General features: G+C 47.7%; 1 protein-coding gene across 1 annotated transcript; it reads right to left on the reverse strand.

Annotated features, from left to right (window-relative positions):
• Positions 1–11,979: 11,979 nt before the first annotated feature.
• LOC106549729 (major histocompatibility complex class I-related protein 1) lies at positions 11,980–13,636 on the reverse strand. The gene is made up of 2 exons (XM_087711340.1): positions 13,351–13,636; positions 11,980–12,745 (listed from the first exon to the last, which is right to left on the reverse strand). The coding sequence occupies exons 1-2, from the start codon at positions 13,517–13,519 to the stop codon at positions 12,423–12,425; spliced, it is 492 nt and encodes a 163-aa protein (XP_087567466.1). The 5' UTR covers positions 13,520–13,636; the 3' UTR covers positions 11,980–12,422.
• Between the last annotated feature and the right edge of the window lie 12,830 nt (positions 13,637–26,466).

The following is a 26,466-nucleotide window of genomic DNA, read 5'->3' on the forward strand; positions in this document are numbered from 1 at the left end:
TAGCACAGGGAGTGTAAGAGGGAGCCTGGAGGGGAAGAGAGGAGAAGGGGAGAATGAGGGGGGTCTGCACTGCAGCTCCATCCCCTCCAACATTTTATTGTCACCCAGCTGCCCTCTTTCTGCTCTGCTTGGGAAGGTATCTGCCTTCCAAGCTAAGGAAGAAGCCCCAGCATCCCTTTGCTGACCTTACAAACATGTGTGCAGACCCACCTCTGGTTAAGGTAGGTACCCCTGTAGCTTCTCTGGGCCCCCAAGATTCCCAGCCAACTGCTTGTGAGCCTGACTCAGATCGGAATCGGAATCTCCCTAGCCAACCACACGGGGAGGGACACCGCAAGCACACACGGGAGGACTGACCTGGAGCTTCCTTGTTAGAGACCTGACTGCTTTCAAGAGAGGCAGACCAGCCCCTCACAGCCAAAGGCCCGGGGGTCTGGGCGAATTGACAGGGGTGAGGGGCAGAGGGGCATTCATTGGCCATGAAAGGGCCAGCGCAGGAGGAAAGCTGGCTGTACATGGGCTGAGGCGGGTGGCTGGGGGCAAAAGGAGCGCAGTCAAAGGTCCCCCTCCATGCTGGGAAAAGTATAAGAGAATAAAACAAAGTTGCAAACTCTTCTACAAAGAGCCCCTCCTTTCCTTCGCCCCTCCTGTCTGTTCCCCGACTCTCTTGATGCAACCTCTTCTTTTCCCTTCCCCTCCAGCCACGCAAGCCTCTTCACCTGCAACCAGGTATGCCAAGTCAAGCCCTCTCCCTTTCTTCTTCTAAGGAAAGTCCTGGTGGATTTTCCCTCCTTCGCCCCCCCCTGTCTGTTCCCCGACTCTCCTCATGCAACCTCTTTCTTATGACTCTCCGCTGTCCCTGCTCCCCCCTCCCACCAATTAGACCGGTCCCAGGATAACGTATCGCTCAAAGCTGGCTGGGTTTAGGCTGCCCAAACAGCCTTTCGCTCTCTATTCCGCTCCTTTCTACTAAAGACAAATGGGAATGGATTGGCAATGGTTTGATACGAGACCCAACGAAACACGAAAGGGAAGGAAGGCCAGGAAAGGGACTTAGAGGGGGGGGGGACTCAGTTCAGGACACGGCGCCCCCTCCCCTTCCTGCTGCCTCCCCTCCCCATGAACTCACCGCAGCAGCCCCTCCGCAAGGAGGCCCCCAGCGCCGCTCCCAGGAGCAGGAGAGGCGCCCGGTGCTGCCGCATCGCCCTCCAGCCACGCGCGCTTTTCATCTGCACCTAGAGGTATGCCGAGGTATGCCCAAAGCCCCGCCCTTTTGCCCCGCGCCCCGCCTTTCGCGACCCCAGCGGTGAGCATCCTGGGCTGAACTTCTGCAACACTCCCCCCCCCCGCTCCCCACACACACAAAGTTAACGTCTCCGCGAAACTACGCCGCCCTTTTTCTGTCTTCCGACGCCCAGGAAGGGAAGGGGGCGCGGGGTCCCAACCGGACGCGGCCCACAAGGTCTAGAGCCACTCTAGAGGATGGCCGCCTGCCAAGTTAAGCCGCAACGGACGATCCGGCGATGTATGTTGCACAGCGATGTTGCTTAATTCTTCTTACGCGCTCCCCTCGGAGAGACCCCCACCCATCAACCGGCCGCTTCTCCTGAGCACCTTTGGGCGGCTGTGGCTTCCTGGTGCAGTTGGATAGTTAGGGATTCTAGGAGTGGATAATGGGCCTGAGAACTCCGCATTTGTTTTTTGGATAAGACTTTAGGCAAGTGCCATCTTCCCCCACCCCCTTCCTCCTCCCTTCACCTCTCCCACCCCTTCCCCTCCACTCCCCGTCCCTTCTCCCTCACCCCCTTCTCCCTCACTCTCCCCTCTACTCCCCCTCTCCTCTCCTTCCCCCTCTCAATTCCTGGCAAATAAATGGGGAAGAAATGGAGGGAGTGACTGGTTTTATTTTCCTGGGCTCCAAGATCATCACAGATGGAACTGCAGCCAAGAAATTGAAAGTCGCTTGTTCCTGAGGTGGAAAGCTATAAGTCTAGACAGCATGCTAAAAAGCAGAGACATCACCCTGCCAACAAAAGTGCCTATAGTCAAGGCTATGGTTTTCCCAGTTGCAATGTATGGCTGTGAAAGTTGGACCATAAGAAAGACCGAGCGCCAAGAATGGAGGCCTTTGAACTCTGGTGTTGGAAAAAACTCCTGCGAGTCCCTTGGACTGCAAAGCTATCAAACCTGTCAGTCCTAGAGGAGATCAACCCTGACTGCTCTTTAGAAGGCTTTTGAAGATGAAACTCAAGTACTTTGGCTACCTAATGAGAAGGAAGGACTCCCTGGAGAAGAGCCTAATGCTGGGAATGATTGATGGCAAAAGAAGAAGGAGACGGCGGAGAATGAAGTGGCTGGATGGAGTCATGGAAGGTGTCAGCGTGAGCTTAAATGGACTCCAGAGGATGGTAGAGGACAGGAACGCCTGGAGGAACATTGTTCATGGGGTCGCAATGGGTCAGACATGACTTCCAGCTAACAACAACAATACTTGGATCGTTGTGTACAAGAAAAAGGCCAATCGTGTCATGCATGTCAGATTGTTGTTTATTGCATAGAAACGAGACTTTTGAGAGAGAGAAGCAGGGTTGTTCCCGAGGCAGCCCTTGGAGACTGTAATAGAGAGTCTCTCAGGTACCCAGAAAGACTTGTCTCCTCCCTACCTTCCTGGAAGCACGCAGGGGAAACGGCAGGTGTGCAAACCAACATGTGTGGAAGGGAGGAGATCTTAAGCAGCCCTTGGGAAGAAGGCATGGGAGTCCTCCAAAAGGGGTTGGGAGCCCGGGAGGGGGGATTTCCTTCCTATCCCTTTTGTATAGGGCTCTCCGTGGTTTTGGAAGCATTGATTCACCCAAATGTGATTAATATGGAAAATATGGTTGGATATAAAAAGATTTGGAATGAAAAGTTGGAACTTAAAAGAAGAAATGAGTGAACAAGAGATCAATATAATATATAATACAAGTGCAGATACAGTCTAGATATGAGAAAGATACTAAACTGCATGGCTTTTATAAAAAATTAACAGAATTAGATGAACTATTAACAGGAACAAAAGGAAGATTAATAAAGAAACTGTGTAGTTACTTATTGGGTATAAAGTTGGAAGAGGAACAAGGAAAAGAGACAATAAAAGACTGGGCGAAACATTTTGGCTATACAATAGAATTAGATAAATGGGAGAAATTGTGGGAAAGGGATTATAAATTAACGATGTCAACTGCATATAAAGATAATTTGTATAAGATGTTTTACAGGTGGTACCTGGCACCGGTGAGACTGGCGAAGAGGTTTAAAAATGAGTCAGCTAAATGTTGGAAGGGCCACCAGATACCCGGATCTTACTCTCATATGTGGTGGACATATGGGCGGTTTCTCCATTCCTCTGCAGCCTCCATCTCCACGCACATGCCCACCATCGCAGGGCAAGAACCAGGAGCACCAGAGAATCCGCCTGGTTGCCGTCCTTCCTGTCCCCCGCCCCCCAGCTCTGCACCTCCCTTCAGGGCTCCCTCCGCAGATAAGCCAGTACTTGCCTCCTTCCCACCTCTCATTCCGCACCCCCCCAACTGTCAGCTTCTTCTTCAGTTCTGGGCAGCAGCCTCTACAAGGTATGAAGCCCACCCTCAGCCCAGGAAGGGTATCTCTCTCCTCTGCCTTCCTCACAGGAATGTTGGGGGGGGGGGAATGAAAAGAAATGCTTGTTACAATCTGAAGTGCCTGGAGGACTTGATTGCAGTGGGGGGATTTGGGGGGGGGGAAGCAACAGACTATTTGGAGGGAGGGCAGCCCCCTAAGAAAAGGCTTCCTTTGATGCCCCACTCAGAGCCTGGAGCTTTGGGGAAAGTCAGCGGGGCTGGGCTGTAAAGGACTTTGGGAGGGAATCCCCCCTCCCTGGCTCAGAACCAGATTTGGGGGACTCCCTTGTCCCCAGGACTAGCTGGCTCCCGTGTAAGAATTCCTCTCTTTCCACCCTTGCTGGTTTGCAGAGCTGCCATTTCACCAGAGTGTTTCCAGCAGGGACAGGGGACAAGTCTTTCTCCGTGGGGAATTCTGGGAGTTGTGGTCCACGTGGCTTAAAGTGGCCAAGGTTGAAAAACACCACTGTAGACAGTCTCCAGGGGCAGCCCCAAGCACAACCAGCAGCCACAGCTTTATGGGGTTCTTGAAGTCCAACACCCTGTTTCCCATGTTTCTCTTTTCCAAATCTGGTACTTTTCCTAATAAGGAACAACTCAGCATGGAATAAGTAACAGATTTTGCCTGATATGCCCTGCGGACAGTACCTTACATGCGCATGCCTGCACGGTCCCACAAGCTTTCTCTCCGAGTTTCACTTCCCTGAATGAGAAGGAAAAATGACAGAATGTGCAAACATGTATAGACGTGGGTGTCCCTTTCTGCAATTTAAGTCAGGGAGAAGCCGCTAGACCTTATGGTGAACCCCACCCTCCCTGAAGGCTTTCCGGGAAGGCGAGGTGGCCCCGGTGAGCCTCCCTCAGCCCCAGGAGGGATTGTGGCTTTAGGGCAGGGGCCCTCAAACTTTTTAAACAGGGGGCCAATTCACGGTCCTCAGACTGTTGGGGGACTGGACCGGCTTGGGGGGTGGGGTGGCTAGGTGGTAATATGACTGGGTGGGTGTGGCTAGATCATATGACTGGGTGTGGGCGTGGCCAATTTAACAGTCCATTGAACAACGCATACAAATTAAACTTTCATTTGTTTTGCTCCTTGGGGTGTTTTGTATGCTTTTGTTTGCATATTTTTGGTTGCCTTTTTTTTTTTTAACTAGATCATTTTCTCAGTCATTTAGGAGTCTCTAGTCCACTTCAGGAAACTCATTTTTGCAGCAATTCTTCTCAAACCCAGGGAGCTTGAGAAATCTCTCTCTGTCTCTTTCTTTCTCTCTCTCCCTCTCTCTGTCTCTTTCTCTATTCCAGAGGTGGGGGAGATGAAAAATGGGCCATTTTTGCCCGTTTTGTGACCTCTTGGGGCGTCTGTGTGCCCCATTTTTCATGTCCCCCACCTTCAGAATGTCTCACTTGGCCAAAAGTGTTGGTCTTACCTTTCAGTTCCAGTCCACGGGGCTCGCGAAGGTAACTCCTGCACTCGGCTGAAGGGTGTGTGGGGCAGCCTCCTGGTCTCCTGGGGCTGGATTAATGGCTTTGGTGGGCCACATTCCTACCTAAGTAATTAGCAAACCCTTCCCCTATTTCCTCTGCTTGGTTGGGTGGCTTCTAATATACCCCCATGGCTCCGCCCATCTTTCCCCCCTTTTATATTAACCCCAATGCATCGAAGGAGGCTTTTGCCTTTCTTCTATTGTATTTCTAGAGTGGTGTGGTTATTTTTTATACATAGTGCAACTCTACCTCCTCTTTTATTAGGTCTCTTTCTTCTGAACACTTTAAATGTTAAAATATTAAATTTAGTAGATGTGACAGTCAAGGTTACAATGGGCAAGAATACCCAGTTGTAGTGGATCGGTTACAGAGTGTGGGCTCCCGCATGAGGTGATCTGCGCTCTGATTGGTTGCTGGGTGAGAAGGGGGCATTTCCCTTTTCCCCGCCTTTTTCTTCTGTGCTCTGTTTTACCTCACGGATGTTCCTGACTATCTTGTCTGCTGTGAATGTTAAATACCGCATTTTTCGGAGTATAAGACACACTTTTTCTCCCCTAAAAGAGGGTGAAAATTTGGGTGTGTCTTATACACCGAATGAAGCCCTGCCCAGTTTTGCACCAATCCTTCTCAGCCCCAAGGAGCTTACAAACAACAAGTCTCTCTCTCTCCGTCTTTTTCTCTCTGTGTGTGTCTCTTTCTCTCTCTGTCTGTCTCTTTCTCTCTGTCTTGCTCTTTCTTTCACTTTCTGTCTCTCTCTTTCTGTATCTCCTCTCTGTCCTTCTGTCTCTCTGTCTTTCTGTCTCTCTCCCTCTGTCTCTTTCTCTCTCACTATCTCTCTCTGCCTATCTGTCTCTCTCTCTCTTTCTGTCTCTCTCTGTCTCTCTTTCTGTCTCTCTTCTCTCTTTCTTTCTTTCTCTCTCTCTCTTTCTGTCTCCTCCCTCTTTCTGTCTCTCTTCTCTCTCTTTCTGTCCCTCTGTCTCTTTCTGTCGCTCTCTCTCCTTCTGCCTCTCTTTCTGTCTCTCTTTCTGTCCTCTCTCTTTCTGTCTCTTTCTGTCTCTGTCTCACTCTCTCTTCTCTCTCTGTCTCCCTCTGTGTCTTTCTGTCTCTCTCTCTCTCTCTCTTTCTCTCTCTCTCTCTGTCTCCCTCCCTCCCTCTAGTTCTCTCTTTCTCTATCTATCTATCTTCTGGAGGTGGGGGAGGTGAAAAGGGGCCCATTTCTGGCTTCCTGAGGCATCTGTGCACCTCATTTTCACCTTCCCCACCTCCAGAAGCATTCTACTGGCAAAAAATGGCCAAAAATGGCCCGGTTTTTTTGGCCAAAAGCTGCCATTTTCACCTATTTTTTTGTTCCTCCTGGGGCATTTGTGCACCCCATTTTTCACCTCCCCTGCCTCCAGACCTGTGGGGCTCACCTGCACTCTGCCAAAGGGTGGGCGGGACAGCCTCATGGTCCTGTGCGGGCTGGACTAATGGTTTGGGTGGGCCGCATGTGGCCCGGTGCGGACTCATACTTTAGAGTAGAGGTCTTCAAACTTGGCAACTTTAAGACTCGTGGACTACAACTCCCAGCAGTGATTAACTTAACAACTGTAGCAAGACAAGTCATAAAATGGAGCAACTTCATGGCCCCCCTTTGAGCTTCGTGGGCCCCAGAACAATGCAAAGGCTGCACCCCCCTCTCCTCAGGTCTGCCCATCAGCGAGGAGGGGTCTCCGTCTTGCCACCCCTCCGAACTCAGCCGAGGAGCTGAGACATCACCGAAGTGGGGTTTTTTTCTCCCGTGGGAGACCTCTTGGCGACGGCTGTTCTCCACATGACCTGAGGAAATCCTTCAATGGCCATAAGTGTGAAAAATGGTCATAAGTTTTTTCAGGGCTGTTTTAACTTTGACTGGCCACTAAAGGAATGATCACTAAGTCAAAGTGTCCGTGCAACCAGTCATAATAGCAGAACACCGAACTTTTATTATTATTAAAGTTTTTTAATTTTTAATTTAAAACAAATACAACATCCTTTTTTACATGCTATAGAAAGTATATCAGTTGGTTACAAATAGACTTTTGCACATCTCTTCCACAGTCAAGAAACATAGTTCATGTTAACTCGAGCATTTTAACTCAAATATTCATACATGTCACCATCATATATCCATTTTCATTTGACTATAATTATTATTAAAAAAATAATAATGATAATAATAATTTTTGTTTCTTAAACAATACATGCCCACACCAGTGGGGAAAGAAAAAAATCGGAGAAAAAGAAAAAAAAAAGACAAAAAGAACAAAACAAAAAACAAAAGAAAAAAAAGGTAACACAGGTATATATCATTAAAAAAAAAAGTATATCAGCTGGTTACAACATGTTTTGGTGCATCTCTTCCATTAATTCATATTATAATTAATTCATATCATATTAATTCAAATATCTTAACTCATATGTTTACCATATTGACATCATTATACCTCCACTTTTAGTTGACTACAGTTATTTAAACATCCTTCATCCTTAACTATGCCAAAGGTTTAGTCCATAACCACATGCTAACATCTCATTTACTTGTTTGTAAAATCCTCTATTAACATCAAATCCTCATATCCTGTTTTAGCTGAACATCCATAATATTTAATACCAAAAATTTGAACTTTTAAAATGAACAATAAGGGGGGGGGGAGGGAGATAATGGCCCTTCTCCAGAAAGCAGTTTTGACCCCTAAATTAATGCCGTCGTCAAGAGCCTGTTTGGAGCATCAACTGAGCAGGCTAAGCAGAACATGCTGCATTCTGACAAGTTCATTCAGCTTCTGTAATCTGCATAGGGGCTGAATTCCCACAACACACTCATCCACTAGGATTGGCTTAATACACACATGTGCACTCACGTACAAACACACGCACACAAATGCCATTCAGGAACCAAATTTAGCAGGCAAATGCATGAGGGCACTTGGATTTTAACTGAATTGGCTAAATGTGTTGCAATATGTAAGGATTGTGGAGGGCATCTATCCCTCGATATTATACAAACATTGTGTTTGGTATGCATTCATGCTTATACAGATGCATGGTGATTGGAGTCCTCAATCTGCATTTTCCTAAGACAAGGAGAGTTGACCTAACCCTTTATTTGGTTTTATTTTCAATTAGCTACTGAATATTTTGCGGTATTTATGCTTTTAAAGCCTGGTGTGATACTTTCGAAAGCATCTGGCCTCTTTTTATATCATTGGCATCAACATTCACTGGAATGGAAGTAAATTGTAATTTATTTGTAAATGATTCATAGAAGGTGAGATAGATACTGTTAAGCAAACACATGCATCAAGAACTGTATGTTATCATCCAAGCATTTTAGATTTTATTGTAGTTTTTTTCCTCCAAATATTAATGAAGTTTCAAAAGAGTAAAGAAGTATGCAAAAAAGCAAAGGAAAAAAGAGATGGGGAAAAAGCAACATTTGAGGGTTCAAATGAAAAGGAAAAGCAGAAGGGTATATTTTTGCAATGTGGACGAAGATCTTCCTTGCAATATTTTTGGGGAGAGCTTATTTTTGGGGGTGGCTTATTTTAGCACATGCGCTCAAAAGCCCGATTGAGCTTATTATCCGGCGAGGTCTTATTTTCAGGGAAACAGGGTAGATAGTCCTTGACTTACAACCATTTGTTTAATTTGAAGTTACAAGGGCACTGGAAAAAAGTGACTTATTCACACTTATGATTGTTGCAATATCCCCACTGTCACCCTTGGCAACTGGCATGTATTCCCCACCCCAACAACTCTCATAACCTCAGCTGTCACAAGTTTGACTCAGCCTTCCTTCCTTCCAGGGTGCATAAAATGAGGACCCAGATTGTTGGGGGCAATAGGCTGACTCTGCAAACCACAGAGAGGGCGGTAACAGCTCTATGAAGCGGTATATCAGTCTAAGGTCTGTTGCTACGACGGTTGAGTGTCCAAGGTCACATGATCAGCTTTTGCAACCTCCCGACAAGCAGAGTCAGCGGGGAATCCACTCAACAACCATGTTACTAACGTAACATTTGCAATGATTCACTTAACAACCATGGCAAGAAAAGTCATAAAATGGGGCACTGATCAACCATCTTGTAGAGCAACAGAAATTTTTGCTGAAGTGTTGGTCAACAGGCAAGGTTGGAGATGCCTTCTTTAGTCAGGCTTTGTTGCTCCTTACTCCCATGATTTATTCAATGAACTCTTCCACCGTCCTTGTTTGTGCAAGGATGACAGCAAGGTTTTTGAAGCACTCCAAGTCCTCTGGCGTCCATAGGATGCCTTGTACGTCAAAGAGAAAAAAATGGAGAAATCAATTTAAATGGGGGAAGTATTTCCTCTCTCCTCCCCTCAGCTCTCGCCTTCCCCCACTGCAACCTCAACAGGTAGGAGGGGAAGCCACCAAAGAGAAAGGAAGGATTGCAACCCTCCTGTGCACAAAAAGCTGCTGGTGGGGGCCTCCTCACTTCTCCCCCCCCCCACAGAGTTCCTTATGCCTCCAGCACATCATGGCCAAGGAGCTATTTTTTCCTGCATGGAGATCACCAAATTACTTTGGAGTCACCCTGTGTGAATTGGGCGGCCCCATATCATATATTTTTCCCAGCTGCCCTTGAAGTAGACTTCAGCAGACTTCAGACTCACCTCTGAGGTTATTTGGGGATCAGTAGTCCTGTGATTGAATCTCATCCATGTTATGAACAGGGGGAGAAGGAAACCTTTGTGAAAGGTTCTGAACAAGGCAAGCTGTCCTTTCCTGATGGTAACTCTTCCTACATCTCCACCAACTGCCTGAGAAAAGGCAAAAAGAGAGGAGAGCTGGTTAATTTTGGGGCAGCAACTGCTCCTGCCTCGAATAGAGAAGGATTTGTGCTGAAAACCTCCAGAAAATCCAGATCAGGGGTGAAATTAAGCAGGTTCTGACAGATTCTGGAGAAACGGTAGTGGAAATTTTGAGTAGTTCGGAGAACCGGCAAATACCACTTCTGGCTGGCCCCAGAGTGGGGTGGGAATGGAGATTTTGCAATATCCTTTCCCCCAGGAGTGGGGAGGGAATGTGGATTTTGCAGTATCCTTCCCCCAGGAGTGGGGAGAGAATGGGGATTTTGCAATATCCTTCCCACCGGAGTGGGGTGGGAATGGGGATTTTGCAGTATCCTTCCCCCAGGAGTGGGGAGGGAATGGGGATTTTGCAATATCCTTCCCCTGGAGTGGGGTGGGAATGGGGATTTTGCAGGGAGTGAATGGGGATTTTGCAGTATCCTTCCCCCAGGAGTGGGGTGGGAATGGAGATTTTGCAGTATCCTTCCTCCAGGACTGGGGTACAAATGGAGATTTTGCAGTATCCTTCCCCCAGGAGTGCGGTGGGAATGGGTATTTTTCAGTATCCTACCCCCAGAAGTGGGGTGGGAATGGGGATTTTTCAGTATCCTTCCCCCAGGAGTATGGTGGGAATGGGGATTTTGCAGTATCCTTCCTCCAGGAGTGGGGTACAAATGGAGATTTTGCATTATTCTTCCTCCAGGTGTGGGGTGGGAATGGGGATTTTTCAGTATCCTTCCCCCAGGTGTGGGGTGGGAATGGGGATTTTGCTGTATCCGTTCTCCAGGATTGGGGTACAAATGGAGATTTTGCAGTATCCTTCCCCCAGGAGTGGGGTGGGAATGGGGATTTTGCAGTATCCTTCCCTCAGGAGTGGGGAATGAATGGGGATTTTGCAGTATCCTTCCTCTGCCATGCCCACAAAGCCATGCCCACAGAACCGGTAGTAAAAAAAAATGAATTTCACCACTGACACTGGTGGTCTAAATGGCTGGATTATAATCCAGCATTTCAAGAAACATGCATTAGTGCTCCCATCTGTTTTTCTTTCATTCCTCACCCCTTGGTATTTGCTCCTCTGAAGTAACCCTATTAAGGTCAAAGAGGCTTCCTCCCAGACAAGAGGAATGTGGAACATTTTGAGATTTACAAGATTGGAAAAATGGCTGCCTAGTTCCTTCTTCCTTTCCGGCTCCTGTTCAAAATGTTTTTTGTGGGAATGTTCTGCCATCCACATCCGTATCCACATCAACAGAGGAAGACCCAGGGGTGGGTGTCAGCAGATATGTTTGTTTCACTTACTTATCATGCAGAGAATAAGAGATCCCCAGATTAAGGCAGTCACGAATCCAATAAGAATTTCCCACTCTGTAGCTGAAGAAGGAGAAACATGATTTGGATTATATTAGAGTTTGTTGCAGAAATATCAAATCCAGAAAGCACACAGAGATAACTGATTCAGCAGGATTCATTAACTTCTTTATGTGCATAATAACAGATGAATAAATGTACAATACCAAGAGTGGTTCTTCAGTTCAGATCAGAGCAGCAGGTCAAGACTAGTTTCATTTCCAGCACAGAGTTTAATACAGACAAGTCTAGTTTCAGTTTCAATTCTCAGCACAGCACACAGAGCTGCAGGGCTAAACCATGCCCAGACTCCAATCTCTTTCAGCTCCCATTGGCAGATCTGTTGCTATGCCTATTCATTGGCTGACCTTCTTACCATGTCTCTCCCAGTCATGAATATTCTAACAGATTAGACAGATGCTGAAATGGAGATGCTGAGCAATGGAAGCATTTCCCAACCTTCACTAGCCTCCAGGAAGTACCTCCACCTGAAGAAAGCCCCCTTCCTTCAAGGCCATTTCCTCTGACCTCTGTAGCCTTAGAGGGGAGGGCCTTCCTTGGAGGCAGCAGTGTCTGGAGGTTGCTGAGGGAAGGAGGAAAGGCCTTGAAGGGCAGGAGGAAAAACTACAAACTACAATGAAGGCAGCAGTCAGATTAGTGTGTGTGGGGGGGTGCTGTTCAGCCTATACTAAGGAAATGTGTCAACTAGGCTCTTCTCTCCTTCACCTGAAGATAGGTAGAGGGGACGGAAAGTTCATTCTGTCATTACATTAAAAGTAGTACTGATGTACTAGACATTAGTTTCTTACTTGGATCTACCCTGTCAGAGAAAGGCCTGGATCTACCCTGTCAGAGAAAGGCATTGAAGGACATGGGATGCCTTCTCCCTTGTCTATCAGAAAAGAAAACAGTGTTTCATCTTCATTCCATATTTATCGTATCTCCATGTAGATCACATGAAATCATATAATATCTGATTTATCTTCATATCTTTTCAATCAATTTCTAACAACTCAAAGGTCAGAAATTGCTTCTCTCCTGTTCTCCACCTGAGAACTAGACATGATGCAGCAGAAAGTCTTCTTCTCCCTACACTTCCCCACATTGGTGAAAAATCTACTTTTTTAAGTCCAACCCCCTCAGTCTCTCACCTGTTTCCTCCTTCAGAGCCAAGACTAGGGGCTCTTGCAAGCCCTTGTGCTCCAGGTAACACTGATAGTGGTCCCTCTCCTTGGGGTCAATGTCAATGCTGAGCTGGACATAATAAGTCGCATCTGAGTTGGGGGCCACGTTCCTATGGAGGGTCTCATACTGGCAGATCTCTCCGTCCCTCGTCCAGGTGCTCCTGATCTCCTTGGGGTAGAAGCCAAAGGCCTGGCAGATGAGGACCTCCAGGCTGTTATCCACCACCTTGCGAGTCACCTTCCCCATTGGAGGATCTGCAGGAAAAGCAACACCTGAGATTCTTGTAATTTTTAGTGTTCCTGCTCAGGTAATTCAATAGCCGGGAAGACCTCTTTTTGGTCATCCACAACCATTTTTCCCTTTGTTCTCCTGAACCTGTGGGAGCCTCAGAGATGGAGGCATTTAAGCGGTTTAGATTTATTTTTTGAAAGGAATGCTCAGAATTTGGGTAAAGGTGCCACTTCAAAATAATTGTACTGCTTGGGGCTTGAGACAATTTTTTGCCTCCCCCCAAATGTGAATGTGTTCACGTTGTTCCAGAGGGAAATCAGGAACAGCCTCATCTCTTGGTTCAGCCCCAAACACAAGATCTTAGAATGAGTGTCTTCTGATTTGCAGGATTTCCTCTGGGAAATCAAGCTGGATCTCACATCATTAATGGCTTGCTCAATTAGTTTATTAATTTTTGAAGAACTTATTTTGGGGGTCATTGAAGATTCTTCTGTAATGGGATGTGTCATATTTCCAGACCATTTTCTGAGAAGGCTTTAAAAGATGGCTTGGCTATGTAGGGCAGAAATATTATGGGGAGGGGAGTCCACAGAAATCTGCTCAATGGAGACCCCCTTTTGTCACTCACCGATCCTCTGCAGAGCCTCCTTCTGGTAGGACTGGTATCTCTGCAGCCACTCAATGCAGGTCTTCTCCAGGAAGATTTTTTTCCTCTGGGACCACCCTGGATGATCTTCCCACTTCTCCTTGATCTTTTCAGCCTGGGGCTGAGCTATCACCCATCTGAGGGTCTCCATATCGAAGCTGATGAAGTCCCTCCCATCATAACCATAATGTAAAAATCCTCCTTTGCTCCCATCTTCTTTGAGCTCACAGCCCAAATTCACCTGCCAGGTGTGAAGCCCTGAAAGAGACCCAGAGGGAATGGGTGTGAATGAAAAGGGTCCAGGATTCCTTTCCTGAGACACAATTATAATCTACCTCCCATCCCTCCAAGGGAGAGAAAGCGGATTTCCCCTTCCCCTCTTTATCACACAAGGAGAAAAGTCTTTTAACAGAATAACAAAGTTGGAACGGATGTTAGAGGTCTTCTAGTCCAACCCCTGCTTGAGCTACAGGTGGCATGTGGAGCCATATCTGCCCGCACGCAAGCCGTCAGCTCCAACGTGCATGTGAGTGCCGGTAGCTGATATTCCGCCTTCCAGAGGGCCAAGGGAGGCTGTTTTCCCCTTCCCCAGCTTTCAAGAAAGCCTCGAGTCTTGGGAGAGTGAAAAATGGGCCCAACGGACCAACTGGAACTTCAGAAATGATTTGTTTCTGGTGTCCTGGGGGGGCGGTGGAGGCTGTTTTCACCTTTCCCAGGCTTCAGGAAATCCTCCAGATGGGCAACCTGGACATTCGTTTCCATACGTGGGGTAGGAGTGGTCACGTGCGCATGCACAGGGCTGGTGTTTGCATGTGCAGGTGGGTGGGGCGCATTGTATTGTGGGCATGAGGCTATTGTGTGCATATGTACATTTTCGCCATGTGAGGACAAAAAGGTTTGCCATCACTGCCCTATTCCATTCCAGACAGATGGTTCTCCAATCCTTTCCTAGAAACCTGCAGACATTCCACTGATTAATTGTTCTCACTGTCAGGAACTTTCTCCTTAGTTCTAGGTTGCTTTTCCCCATGATGGATTTCAATCTATTGTTTCTTTTCCTGCCTTCAGAAGCTTTGGAGAATAGCTTGACCTCCCCTCTTCTTTGTGGCTGCCCCTCAAGTATTGGAAGACTGCTATCATGTCTCCATAGTCCTTCTTTTCATCAGACTAGACATACCCAGTTCCTGCAACCGTTCTTCATATGTTTTAGCCTCCAGTCCCCTAATCATCTTTGTTGCTCTTCTCTGCACTCTTTCTAGAGTCTCAACATCTTTTCAACATCATGGGGACCAAAACTGGACTCAGGATCCCAAGTCTTGTCTTACCACTGCAGGATAAAGTGCTACACTTCACTCAGATCTGTTGATGCAGCCTGTGGTGGCTTTTTGATGGCTGCAGCTCACAGCTGGCTCATACTTATAAGACTGTCCACTAGAGCAGTGGCCCCCAACCTTTGGGGCTCCAGGAACCGGTTCCACAGAGAAAGGTTTTTCCGTGGTTTTGCATGCTGCCTGCATCCTGCAGATGGGCTTCGCATCTTTGCCTGGCACAGTTGCTGGCATGCCACGGACCTCTGCAGGTCCATGGATGGGGGATGGGGACCCTTGCTCTAGGATTCTTAGATCCCTCTCCCACAGTTACTGCTATTGAGCGAGGTACCATCTAGTCCAGGGTTGTCAAACTCGTGTCATCACGTCATATAACATATCATGACTTTTCCCCCCTTCGCTAAACTGGGCATGGGTGTGGCCAGTGTGTGATGCATCCAGCCAGGCCAGGAAGAATTTCCAGGTGAAGGAGAAAATTGGGAATTTGTTTTTTTCTCCCCACTGCAGGAAAGAAAATCTCCCCATTATGCTGCTTTCTATCACTGAAGGCTACAGGTGGCACTGCTTTTGCTCACCTCCTGTCTGATGGTTGAGTTTTGATAAGTTCTCCAGGTCAATCTCAAACAGCCACTCAAGGGTCTGGAATCTTTCTTCCTCCACCTCCTGCATCCAGGGCACCAGAGGCTCCATCTTCCCCGTGAGGCTGTCATAGTAAGCAATGGGCTGGTCATCCAAGTAGCCCCTCATGAAGGACTGAGACAGCCTCTGGCTTTGTTCTGGCAGGTACAAGTACCACAGGGAGTATGTGAGGGAGCCTGGAGAAAAAGAGGGAGAAGGGCAGAATTAGGGGCTCTGAACTGCAGCTTCATTCCCTCCAACATCTGGTCATTCAGCAGTCATCCCCCCCCCCACACAAATGGGCTGCCCTCTTTCTGCCCTGCATTTGAAGATTCACACCTTTAAATGCAACAAGGCAGACTCCAGCACCCTTTAGCTGACCCTGGAAACAGGGGAGAGGCCCACATCACAACCCCCTTGGCAACTGTGGGGAGTGTCGGTGAGACCCAATTGGCATGGAATTGAAAAAGTAAGTTGGAGAATCGGCTCCTGCCCAGAGGGGAAATGGACCTCAGGATTTTCCAGGCCACTTTGTTGTTCAGTCAAAGTTGTGTCCAACTATTTGTAATCCCCTGGATCATAGCATGCCATGCCCCTCTCCTGTCCTCTGCTGTCTCCTGGACTTGGCCCAAACTCCTGTCCATTGTGTAGATGGCACCATCTACCAGTGACGTGCAGTCAGGAGAGCCAGGGGAGGCCTCACCACTGTCAATCATGAAAAGAAAAGAAAATGTAAAAGGGAAAAGGCGAGTGCTGAGGTGAGGCTAGTTAGCTGCTGCCTCACCATGAATGACTGCCTGTTTAAAAAAGCCTCTAAAAAAAGTGCCCTCTACTATGAGGCAGGAGAACTGCATGTCTCATCTAGTCTGACTTCTAGTCTGAATTTTTAGGAGCTGGAGCAGAGTTAAGTGAGAGTTAAAAGCTTAAAAATCCCGAGGTAGTTGAGGCACGCAGTTCTCCTGCCTCATAGTAGAGGGCGCATTTTTAGAGGCTTCAACTCTGTCATTCTGTTTAAAGCTGCAGCGTCACACTCACTCTTCCTCCTCTTTCTCCGTTTCTGATGCCCCCACCCCACGTTCCCTCTTTTCCTTCAAATTTCCTTTTTTTCTTTTTTCTTTAATAAATGCAATGCTCAGGCATTCTCTCCTCTGCTGCGACACTGACTAAAGCACTTTCTTTCGCTCGCCTGAGCTCTGCCGCGGCACAGGCGGGTGAAAGAAAGTCCTTTAGTCAGTGGGGTGTTGGGGGAGATGAGAGAATGCTCAGACATCAGTGCCTCACCAGCCATAAACCTCACTGCACATCACTGCCATCTACCCTTCTCCTCCTCTGGCATTCCCCTTCTCCTCTTGTCCCCAATCTTTCCCAACACCAGGGTCTTCTCCTAGGGGTCTTCTGTTCTCATTAGTTGGCCAAAGGATTGAGCTTCAGGATCTGTCCTTCCAAAGGCAGTCATGGTTGATATCCTCCAGGACTGTTCCAGGTAGCTGCGTCCTTTGTCCCTGGGGCAGGTGAGAGAACAGGAGGTCAGAGGACAAGGAGGAAGCAGACAGAGCTGAACTCTGAACTACTCTTTTTGCTTTTAGCTTTTTCTCAGAAATACAAACGGATTACAAATGAAATACTAAAAAAAAAGGATTAAACCTGGGGTAAAGAAGGTAGAACATAACAAGAGTTGCAAGGGACCTTGGAGGTCTTCTAGTCCGACCCCCTGTTCCAGCAGGAGACCCTCTACCATTCCAGACCAATGGTTGTCCAATCTCTTCTTAAAAACCTCCAGTGTTGGAACACCCACAACTTCTGGAGTCAAGTCGTTCCACTGATTAATTGTATCAATTGTTACGAGGTTTCCTTCTGGGCAATGGGTTTGAGAGGGAAGGGAAACGGGGAGAGAGACCCAACCTAGAGCTCCCCTCACACACACACCCCAGGAACTCACCGCAGCAGCCCGCCGGCACCAAGGCCCCCAGTGCCGCCCCCAGGAACAAGAGGGGCGCCCAGCTCAGTGACATCGCCCACCAGCCGTGCGCCTCCTTCCAGCTCCACCAAGTTCTCGGCAGATGTTCGTTGAAGTTCTTCGCCCAGTCCAAAGTGCAGAGATAAAAAAGCGCTTTCTTTTTCCCAGTCATTGGGGTGTGTGTGTTTGTGTAAGAGGCATGAAAACTCCTGTTTGCTTGGGAAAATGTTTTCTCTCCTGCCTTACTTTCCTCTCCATCATCCCCTCCCCCGCCTGCCACAAACTCAACAGGCAGGAAGGAAGCAGCAAAAGTAGAAGATCCTGGGTTAACCCAAAGGTGATTTTTCAAAAGGAAACTGGACGTTCTTGGTTTTTTTCTTGAAAACATTTCACTTCTCATCCAAGAAGCTTCTTCTGTTCTCCAGAAGATACTTGAGGAGAAGAGAAATGTTTTCAAGGGGAAAATATGAAGAAAATCTAGTTGTCTTTTGGAAAACAAACCTTTGGGAACACCTTCACCTGGATGATTGAGCATCTCCACAGACATCCTGGGTCAACATGGTCCACAGGAACCCTCAACAGGTTCTGGATGTCCTGTTTCTGCAAGGATGCTATGGGGAGGGGAAAGAAGGAGGTAGAGGCCCAGGGTGGGACTTCCCCAAACCCCTGGAAGAAGCCCCCCATCTGGTGCCCCTCTGGTGACTTCCATGAAGCTGCTAAACAGGGCTCTTCTCAGAAGCTCTGCAAATGAACATCTGCACCATCTCTCCATCTGTTGCCCTTTCATCCTTCTTTAGGAGCCTCTCTTGGTGGTTTGAGGCTCTGCGGATGGTGCAGCACCAAGAGATGTGAAATTGTGCAGGTGTGTAAGGGGGGGGGGGAGAGGACAACATTCCAGACAGTGCATGAAGCAAAGCACAAGAAAATGTCCCATTGCCCCCACCACCCCCACTTTCCCCTTTCTGGGAAAGTGAATCAACAAAATAAAATATTATTGTTGTTGATACCAGGACCTTTCCATTCCTTGGGGATCTTTCAACCTCCAAGCATAGGGATTGCTGTTGGAGGAGGAGAGGGAGAGGCAGAGTGATGCTTTAGTAAAAAGATTCCCCTTGCATATGTGCTAGTCATTCCCGAATCTAGGGGGTGGTGCTCCTCTCCATTTCAAAGCCAAAGAGCCAGCGCTGTTGAAAGATGTCTCTGTGGTCATGTGGCTGGCATGACTTAATGCCGAAGGCGCAAGGAACGCTGTTACCTTCCCACCAAAGGTGGTTCCTATTTTTCTACTTGCATTTTTATATGCTTTCAGCTAGGTTGGCAGAAGCTGGGACAAGTAACAGGAATTCACCCCCTTACGCGGCATAAGGGATTCGAGCCGCTGAACTGATGGCCTTTTGATTCACAAGCTCAGCATCTTAGAGGTCGATGGTGGCAAATCTTGGGGCAGCACCATGGAGAACATCCTTCTTGGAGGTCCTCTATGTGTTTCCATAGAAACCAAAAGGAAGAAGTAATGCAATGAAACAGGCAGGAAAATATCTCTCATAAATCAACAGAGGGGAGCAATTAAGGAATGTCAAGGAAGAAAAACCATTTCCATTGTTCATCTACAGGATTGCTCTAATAGAACTAAGTTATCTCTCTATGGGTCAATCAATTGAATAGTTTCCACACATCTCTTGCAAGCCGAATGGGTGAAAAAGAACAAGATTTTTATTTAAAAAGAAACAGGTTCCCAAATGGGAGACCTCTACTCCATAGTGGACTTCCTTTTATACCATTTTGAAAAGTACACATTGCCATGAAATGCACATCTCATGATCATGAAGAGCAATATCATGCATCTAGTAAGTCCATCAGGGGTCCTTGCAGCTCTCTGAGATTGTTTTCTTGCAGACATTTCATTACCAAACTAGGCAACATCATCAGTGCTACTAAGGGGTGAGGTTTGCTGTCAGCTTTATATTCTGGTGTCTTGCCCTAGAAGTGTTGGTGGGAATGGTCTTAGAGACTCTTCGGTTGGGCTGTTTGCTGTTGACCTCTTTGGCAATTCCTTGAGTGAGGTATTGTTTACTTGATTGTTGTCATTAGTAATTTGTTAGTAAATATATCCATCAAATTGGAAATTTGTAGTTAAGCAGCGGTTCATGAGATCCATAATCTTGGGTGTTTCAATTTTCATGTATTTGGTTAAGTCAGGTGTGCTGAGGAGCAATGCAGTCATGGATGCTTAAACTCTGCAAAAGAGACAATCAACCAGCTCAAAAGGAACAAAAAAACCTCTCCACCAGTAATCAGCACCAGGGACAGCATAGATTAACTCCAAGGTTAACTTCTGACCAACAATCAAATAATCAGAAACTGCCAAAGAAGCTAACAGCAAACAGCCCCATCAAAGAATCCCCCCCTCCAAACAGACAGAATATAAACTGAGAACAAACCCCACTTCTTACCAGCACTGATGATGTTGGCGAGTGGTTAAATGCAGCACTGCGCCAAGGTGGCGCAGTGGTTAAATGCAGCACTGCAGGCTACTGCTAGATCAGCAGGTCAGCGGTTCAAATCTCACCGGCTCAGGGTTGACTCAGCCTTCCATCCTTCTGAGGTGGGTAAAATGAGGACCCAGATTGTTGGGGGCAATATGCTGACTCTCTGTAAACCGCTTAGAGAGGCCTGAAAGGCCTATGAAGCGGTATATAAGTCTACTGCTATTGCTATTGCTATGTTACCTAGTTTGGGTAATGAAATATCTGCAAGAAAACAAGCAAGCTCAGAGAGCACCAAGGACCCTGCGTGTCAACCTTGAGCTACAAATATTTTCCTGTATTAATGCTGTTCATCTTCAGTAGTCATAGTAACAGCTAAAGTTCAGCTAAAGCTTATGGGAGATCTTTACCGGATCAATAACATTCCTGCACTAAAAGTATTCCCAAGCCACTTGGTGCCCGCATTGCGTCCATCACTTTAATGGACAGGCATCCTTGAGCAGGAAGGCTGGTCATCTGACTTTCATTTATTGCAGGTCAACCAGGGGTTCAAAAGCAGATCAACCAGTGGAGAACCACATTGGTAGACAAAAGATCTTGCCTCTGTTACCACTATGCGCTAAATAATAAGCAATAAATATATCAGTATAAATGTAAAAATTGATTTCGCACCAAATAAATTAAAATATATTAAATTGGTCTGTTCCCAGATCAACCTGTGGATATTCACACTAGTGGATGCAAGGCATAATAGCTACAGCCACTGTGTGCTAAATTTCAATTCAATTCAAAATAGAGCTGGAAGGGATCTTGGAGATCTTCTAATCTGACCCTATGCAGTTTCAGACAAGTCTCTTCTTTAAAAAACTCCAGTGATGAAACACCCACAACCTCTGAAGGGAAGCTGTTCCACTGGTTAATTGTCCTCACTGTTAGGAAGTTTCTCCTTGATTCCAGGTTTCTTCTATCCAGGTTTCCATCCATTGTTTCTTGTCTTGCCTTCTGGTGCTTTGGAAAATAAATTGACCCCCTGCTCTTTGTGGCAGCTTCTCAAATACTGGAAAACTGCTATCCTGTCCCCCCATAGTCTTTCTTTTCTCTAGACTGACCAAGCCCTAATCCTGCAACCATTCTTCCTATGTTTTATTTTCCAGACCTTTAATCATCTTAGTTGGCCTTCTCTGCACTTTTTCCAAAGTCTCAACAACTCTTTTATAATGTGGTGAGCAAACCTGGATGCAGTATTCCAGATGTGCTAAGATTTTATAAAGCATACTGATACTTCACATGGTTTTTATTCTATACTTCTCTTTTTTTACAATGTGGGATTGTATTAGCTTTCTTGGCTGCTATCACACATCACTGGGTCATATTTAAATGATCATCCACAGGACTTCAAGGTCTCTCTCACAGTCAATGTTCCCTTTAATTTTTTTTCAGTTTGTGCGGAATAGTATAGTATTTGAGCAGCACATTTTCATGCCTGAGCAGTCTTTCTCCGTGGGGAACTCTGGGAGTTGTGGTCCACGTGGCTTAAAGTTGCCAAGGTTGAGAAGCACGACTGTAGACAGTCTCCAGGGGCAGCCCCAGGCACAACCAGCAGCCACAGCTTTATGGGGTTCTTGAAGTCCAACACCCTGTTTCCCATGTTTCTCTTTTCCAAATCTGGTGCTTTTCATAATAAGGAACAACTCAGCATGGAATAAGTGACAGATTTTTCCTGATATTCCCTGCAGGCAGTACCTTACATGCGCATGCATGCACTTTCTCTCCGAGTTTCACTTCCCTGAATGAGAAGGGAAAATGACAGGATGTGCAAACATGTATAGACGTAGGTTCCCTTTCTGCAATTTAAGTCAGGGAGAAGCCGCTAGACCTTATGGTGAACCCTCCCTGAAGGCCTTGAGGGGAAGGGGAGGTGGCCCAGGCGAGCCTCGCTCAGCCCCAGGAGAGGTTGTGGCTTTAGGGCAGGGGTCCTCAAACTTTTTAAACAGGGGGCCAATTCACGGTCCCTCAGACTGTTGGGGACCGGACCGGCTTGGGGGGTGGCTAAGTAGTCATATGACTGGGTGGGCGTGGCCAATTTAACAGTCCATTAAACCAGTGTTTTTCAACCTTTTTTGTGCAAAGGCACACTTTTTTCATGAAAAAAATCACAAGGCACACCACCATTAGAAAATGTTAAAAAAAATTAACTCTGTGCCTATATTGACTATATATAAAGTGTTTTTCCCACGGCACACCTTACACTATGTCACGGCACACTAGTGTGCCACGGCACAGTGGTTGAAAAACACTGTTCTATTGTATTTCTAGAGTGGTGTGGTTATTTTTTATACATAGTGCAACTCCACCTCCTTTTTTATTAGGTCTCTTTCTTCTGAACACTTTAAATGTTAAAATATTAAATTTAGTAGATGGAACAGCCAAGGGTACAATAGGCAAGAATACCCAGTTGTAGTAGATCGGTTAGAGAGTGTGGGCTCCCGCATGAGGTGATCTGCGCTCTGATTGGTTGCTGGGTGAGAAGGGGGCATTTCCCTTTTTCCCGCCTTTTTCTTCTGTGCTCTGTTTTACCTCATGGATGTTCCTGACTATCTTCTCTCTCTCTCTCTCTCCCTCTCTCTCTCTCTTTTTCTCTCTTTCTCTATCTCTCTGCCTTTCTCTTTCTCTCTCTCTCCCTTTGTCTCTTTCTCTCTGTCTCTTTCTCTCTGTCTCTCTCTCTGTCGGTCTCTCACTCTTTCTGTCTCTTTCTGTCTCTCTTTTCTCTCTCTCCTTCTGTTTCTTTCTCTCTTTGTGTCTGTCTGTCTGTCTCTTTCTCCCTCTGTCTTTCTTTCTCTCTGTTTGTCTCTTTCTCTCTCTGTGTCTCTTTCTCTGTGTCTTTCTCTTTCTCCCTCCCTCTGTCTCTTTCTTTCTCTCTCTCTCTGTGTCTGTCTGTCTCTCTCACTCTCTTTCTGTATCTCTTCTCTCTCTCTCCTTCTGTCTCTCTCTGTCTTTCTGTCTCTTCCCCCTCTCTCTTTCTCTCTCTCTCTCTGTCTATCTCAGTGTTTTTTTGTGCAAAGGCACACTTTTTTCATGAAAAAAATCACGAGGCACACCACCATTAGAAAATGTTAAAAATTTTTAACTCTGTGCCTATATTGACTATATATAAAGTGTTTTTCCCACGGCACACCTTATATTATGTCACGGCACACTAGTGTGCCGAGGCACAGTGGTTGAAAAACACTGGTCTATCTGTCTGTCTGTCTCTCTCTTTCTCTCTCTGTCTATCTGTCTGTCTCTTTTTTTCTTTCTTTCTCTCTCTTTCTGTCTCTCTTCTCTCTTTCTATCTCTCTCTCTTTCTGTCTCCTCTCTTTCTGTCTGTCTTCTCTCTCTGTCTCTTTTTGTCTTTCTGTCTCACTCTTCTCTCTCACTGTCTCCCTCTGTGTCTTTCTGTCTCTCTCTCTTTCTGTCTCTCTCTCTTTCTGTCTCTCTCTCTTTCTGTCTCTCTCTCGCTCTCTCTCTTTCTGTCTCCCTCCCTCCCTTTAGCTCTCTCTTTATCTATCTTCTGGGGGTGGGGAGGTGAAAAGGGGCCCATTTTTGGCTTCCTGGGGCATCTGTGCACCTCATTTACACCTCCCCCAACTCCAGAAGCATTCTACTGGCAAAAAATGGGCAAAAATGGCCCATTTTTTTGGCCAAAAGCTGCCATTTTTACCTATTTTTGTGCCTCCTGGGCCTTCTGTGCACCCCATTTTTCACCTCCCCTGCCTCCAGACCAGCGGGGTTCACCTGCGCTGTGCCGAAGGGTGGGCAGGGTGACCTCATGGTCCTGTGCAGGCTGGACTAATGGTTTGGGTGAGCCGCATGTGGCCCGGTACTTTAGAGTAGAGGTCTTCAAACTTGGCAACTTTAAGACTTGTGGACTACAACTCCCAGAATTATCCAGCTAGCTCTGGAGAATTCTGGGAGTTGAAGTCCCCAAGTCTTAAAGTTGCCAAGTTTGGGGACCCCTGCTTTAGAGCAATAAAAGAACTCAACCGAGAGGGGGCAGCATAGGAAAAGAGAAAGGAAAGAACAGAAGAGGGAAAAAACCAGATCGGGAGAAGAAAAGAATAGAGCGAAATAGTAATTATATTGCAGAACAACAGGGACATGTTTATAGACCCAAGGAAAAAATCCCTATTTTCCGCTCCTAGAAGGACGGGTGGCGTCTCCGGAGGCCTCAGAGAAATCGAGAAGGAAAACAGCACCAGGAAAGCATAGCCAGATCCTGCAGAAAAGTCCCCAGCGGCGTCTGTGGGAGGAACTGGGGTCTCTCGGAGGGGCTTTGCAAGAAGAAATAGCCACTTGTGGCGGGGAGGGGGGAGTCGCGGAGGCTGCGTTCACACAACCGTGATGTCCAGGTCGTTTGAGTGCTGAACTTGGCTGGGAGAATTTGAGGGGGGTCACTGCGTGTTGTGCGCGGCGTCTGGATAGCCCCCCGCCGCTGCTTCTTCCAGGGCTCCGGAAGGCAGCAAAGGGGCAGCGCTGATTTGAATCTTCACTCGGCGACTTAGACTCGAGCAAGGACTTCAGCGGAGCTCAGAAGGGGCGGGGTGGGGGCGGAAAGCGGCGCTGCCATTGGAGGAACGCAGGTGTCTCCATTCTCAGGCGCCAAGGCGCGCGTTTTTGAACGGCGATGCCGCTTCCCCGGGCGCCCTTCTTGGTCCTAGGCGCGGCGTTGGGATCCTTGGTGCCTGAAGGCTGCAGCGGTTAGTTTCTGGTGGGATCTGCGACCTGGGGGAGGAGGGAGCGAAAAGGGATCTCTTTTCTCCCTTCCTCCCTCCCTCTTGTTTCCCTTGTGCATCGCGGAGCTTGGTTTCAGAAAGTTTGGTGTTCTAAATCTGGTGTTTTATTTAATTTTGCTTCGTCTATTTTTTATTTCCATTTATATACCTATCGAGACAGATATACAATGCCATGCAGATCTGCTTCGTTGCTACCGGGGGACAATAACAAGGGGGAGAGTGGAGGTTCAGTCGGGACCCCCCAATTCTCTTCTCTTCACAGTCTCCTCTGAGCACTTCCTCCTGTCATTCCTACCTGTAAGTGTCCGAAACTAGTCATGGGTTGCACCGGTTCGTCATCACCTGGGTGACCATCCCATCACTCGCTATGACAACCTCCTCAGGAAGATGGAGCCTCTGGTGGCTGGGATGGAGTGGGTGGCGGTGAAGACCTGTCTGGTCCCTGAGTGGATGTTCGGGGCTGACCTGGAGAGAGTGCAAAACCTCCACCAATGTTCCCTCTAATTTTTTTTCAGTGTGAGCGGAAAAGTATAGTGTTTGAGCGGCACATTTTCATGCCTGAGCACCTGAATTTTTTTCACAGATGTCACCTAAGACAACAACGAAATCAGTATTATTTGAAACTCAAAGTTACGTTTATTCAAGGTACCCGCTTAATTAAAAGTGTTATATAATATCAGTATCACTTAACAACAGTCCTGCTTAGCAACCAAAATGTTGGCTCAGAAACTCTGGCATTGAAGTGTGCAAGTCTTAAAGCTGTCAAGTTACAAGACCTTCGCACCCCTAACCCTTTAGGAAAAAAAACCCAGGGGTCTTCAAACCTGACAGCTTTAAGCCTTGTGGACTTCAACTCCCAGAATTCCTCCTCCAGTCATGTTGCAGCAACGTCATCTGCGTGGATCTGCTCCATCTTCGGTTTTTTCACAGGAGGCAGGGCTTCTGCTGAAGATGCCAACGAGCTCCCGCCGCCACTAGAATATGCATTTGTTTAGCATGACATAGAATAGTCTTTCAACCAGAAGTATGGAATAAAAGAGAGACTGATAAATATTAAAAAAAATAAAACCAAAAAGCAGCTATTTATTTGAGTTCTAGATAAACATTTAGTTCAGAAGAGATTAGAATAGAATAGAGAAAGAATAGAATACAATAGAAATAGAATTGGAAGGGACCTTGGAGGTCTTCTAGTCCAGTGGTCCCCAACCCCCGGTCCGCGGACCGGTGCCGGGCCGTGGAGTACCTGGCACCGGGCCGCGCAGCCGCCGGGGGCCATATTTGCAACTTTGTAGTCCTCATGAACTTTCTCTGCCCCCCCCGCCGCCCCAGATGTGCGGGGCTGGGGGGGGGCGAGGGGAGGCCCGATTTCCCCCCTGCCCTCTTGCTCTGCTCGCCCCGGGAGGGAGGGGGCGGCGGCGGCGGCCTCGGCCCGAACTTGGGATGCTGCTGGCGGAGGCTGCCTGGGAGGCGAAACTTTGTCCGCGGACTCGCCCGGCCCGCCTGCCCCGTGGAATGATGGGGGGGGGGGCAGGAGAGGGTGGCGGCGCTGCATTTTCCTCCCAAGGAGAAACTAAGGTTGCGGGGGGGAGGGGCGCAGCACGGCCGTTTCGGGGGAACTTGGGGAGCTTCGCCGTTCCGAGAGGCGCTTCGCGCGCAGCCCCACCCAGGTGGGAGATGTTTTCCTCCGCCGAGGCGGGGAGGGGGGGCTTTACGTAAGACTCGCGGCGCAGCTCTGCCCCCCCTCCTGGAGTGTCACCTACTTCCCGCCCCTCCCCCCCACCGCTCCGCCGAAGCGCTTTTTGCGTCAGGCCGGCGGGGCTCTCGGGGGCCCTTCGGCCGCAGCCCGCCTTCTCCTCTGCTTCCCTTCATGGAGCGCGGCGCGGAGGCCCACCCCCTCGGAAGCAGCCGGCCTCCGCCGCGCCAGCCGCCCACCCGCC

This window comes from Thamnophis sirtalis, unplaced genomic scaffold, assembly GCF_051295495.1.
Source record: "Thamnophis sirtalis isolate CommonGarterSnake01/CBP01778 unplaced genomic scaffold, rThaSir2_p1.2 scaffold_3, whole genome shotgun sequence".
Classification (NCBI taxonomy): domain Eukaryota; kingdom Metazoa; phylum Chordata; class Lepidosauria; order Squamata; family Natricidae; genus Thamnophis; species Thamnophis sirtalis.

Coding starts and splice junctions, on each gene's coding strand:
- LOC106549729 (XM_087711340.1), bottom strand. CDS start 13,519: ATGGAGACCCTCAGATGGGTGATAGCTCAGCCCCAGGCTGAAAAGATC. Junction 12,746..13,350: donor GGAGGCTCTGCAGAGGATCG/GTGAGTGACAAA, acceptor CTTTTCCTGCAG/ATCCTCCAATGGGGAAGGTG.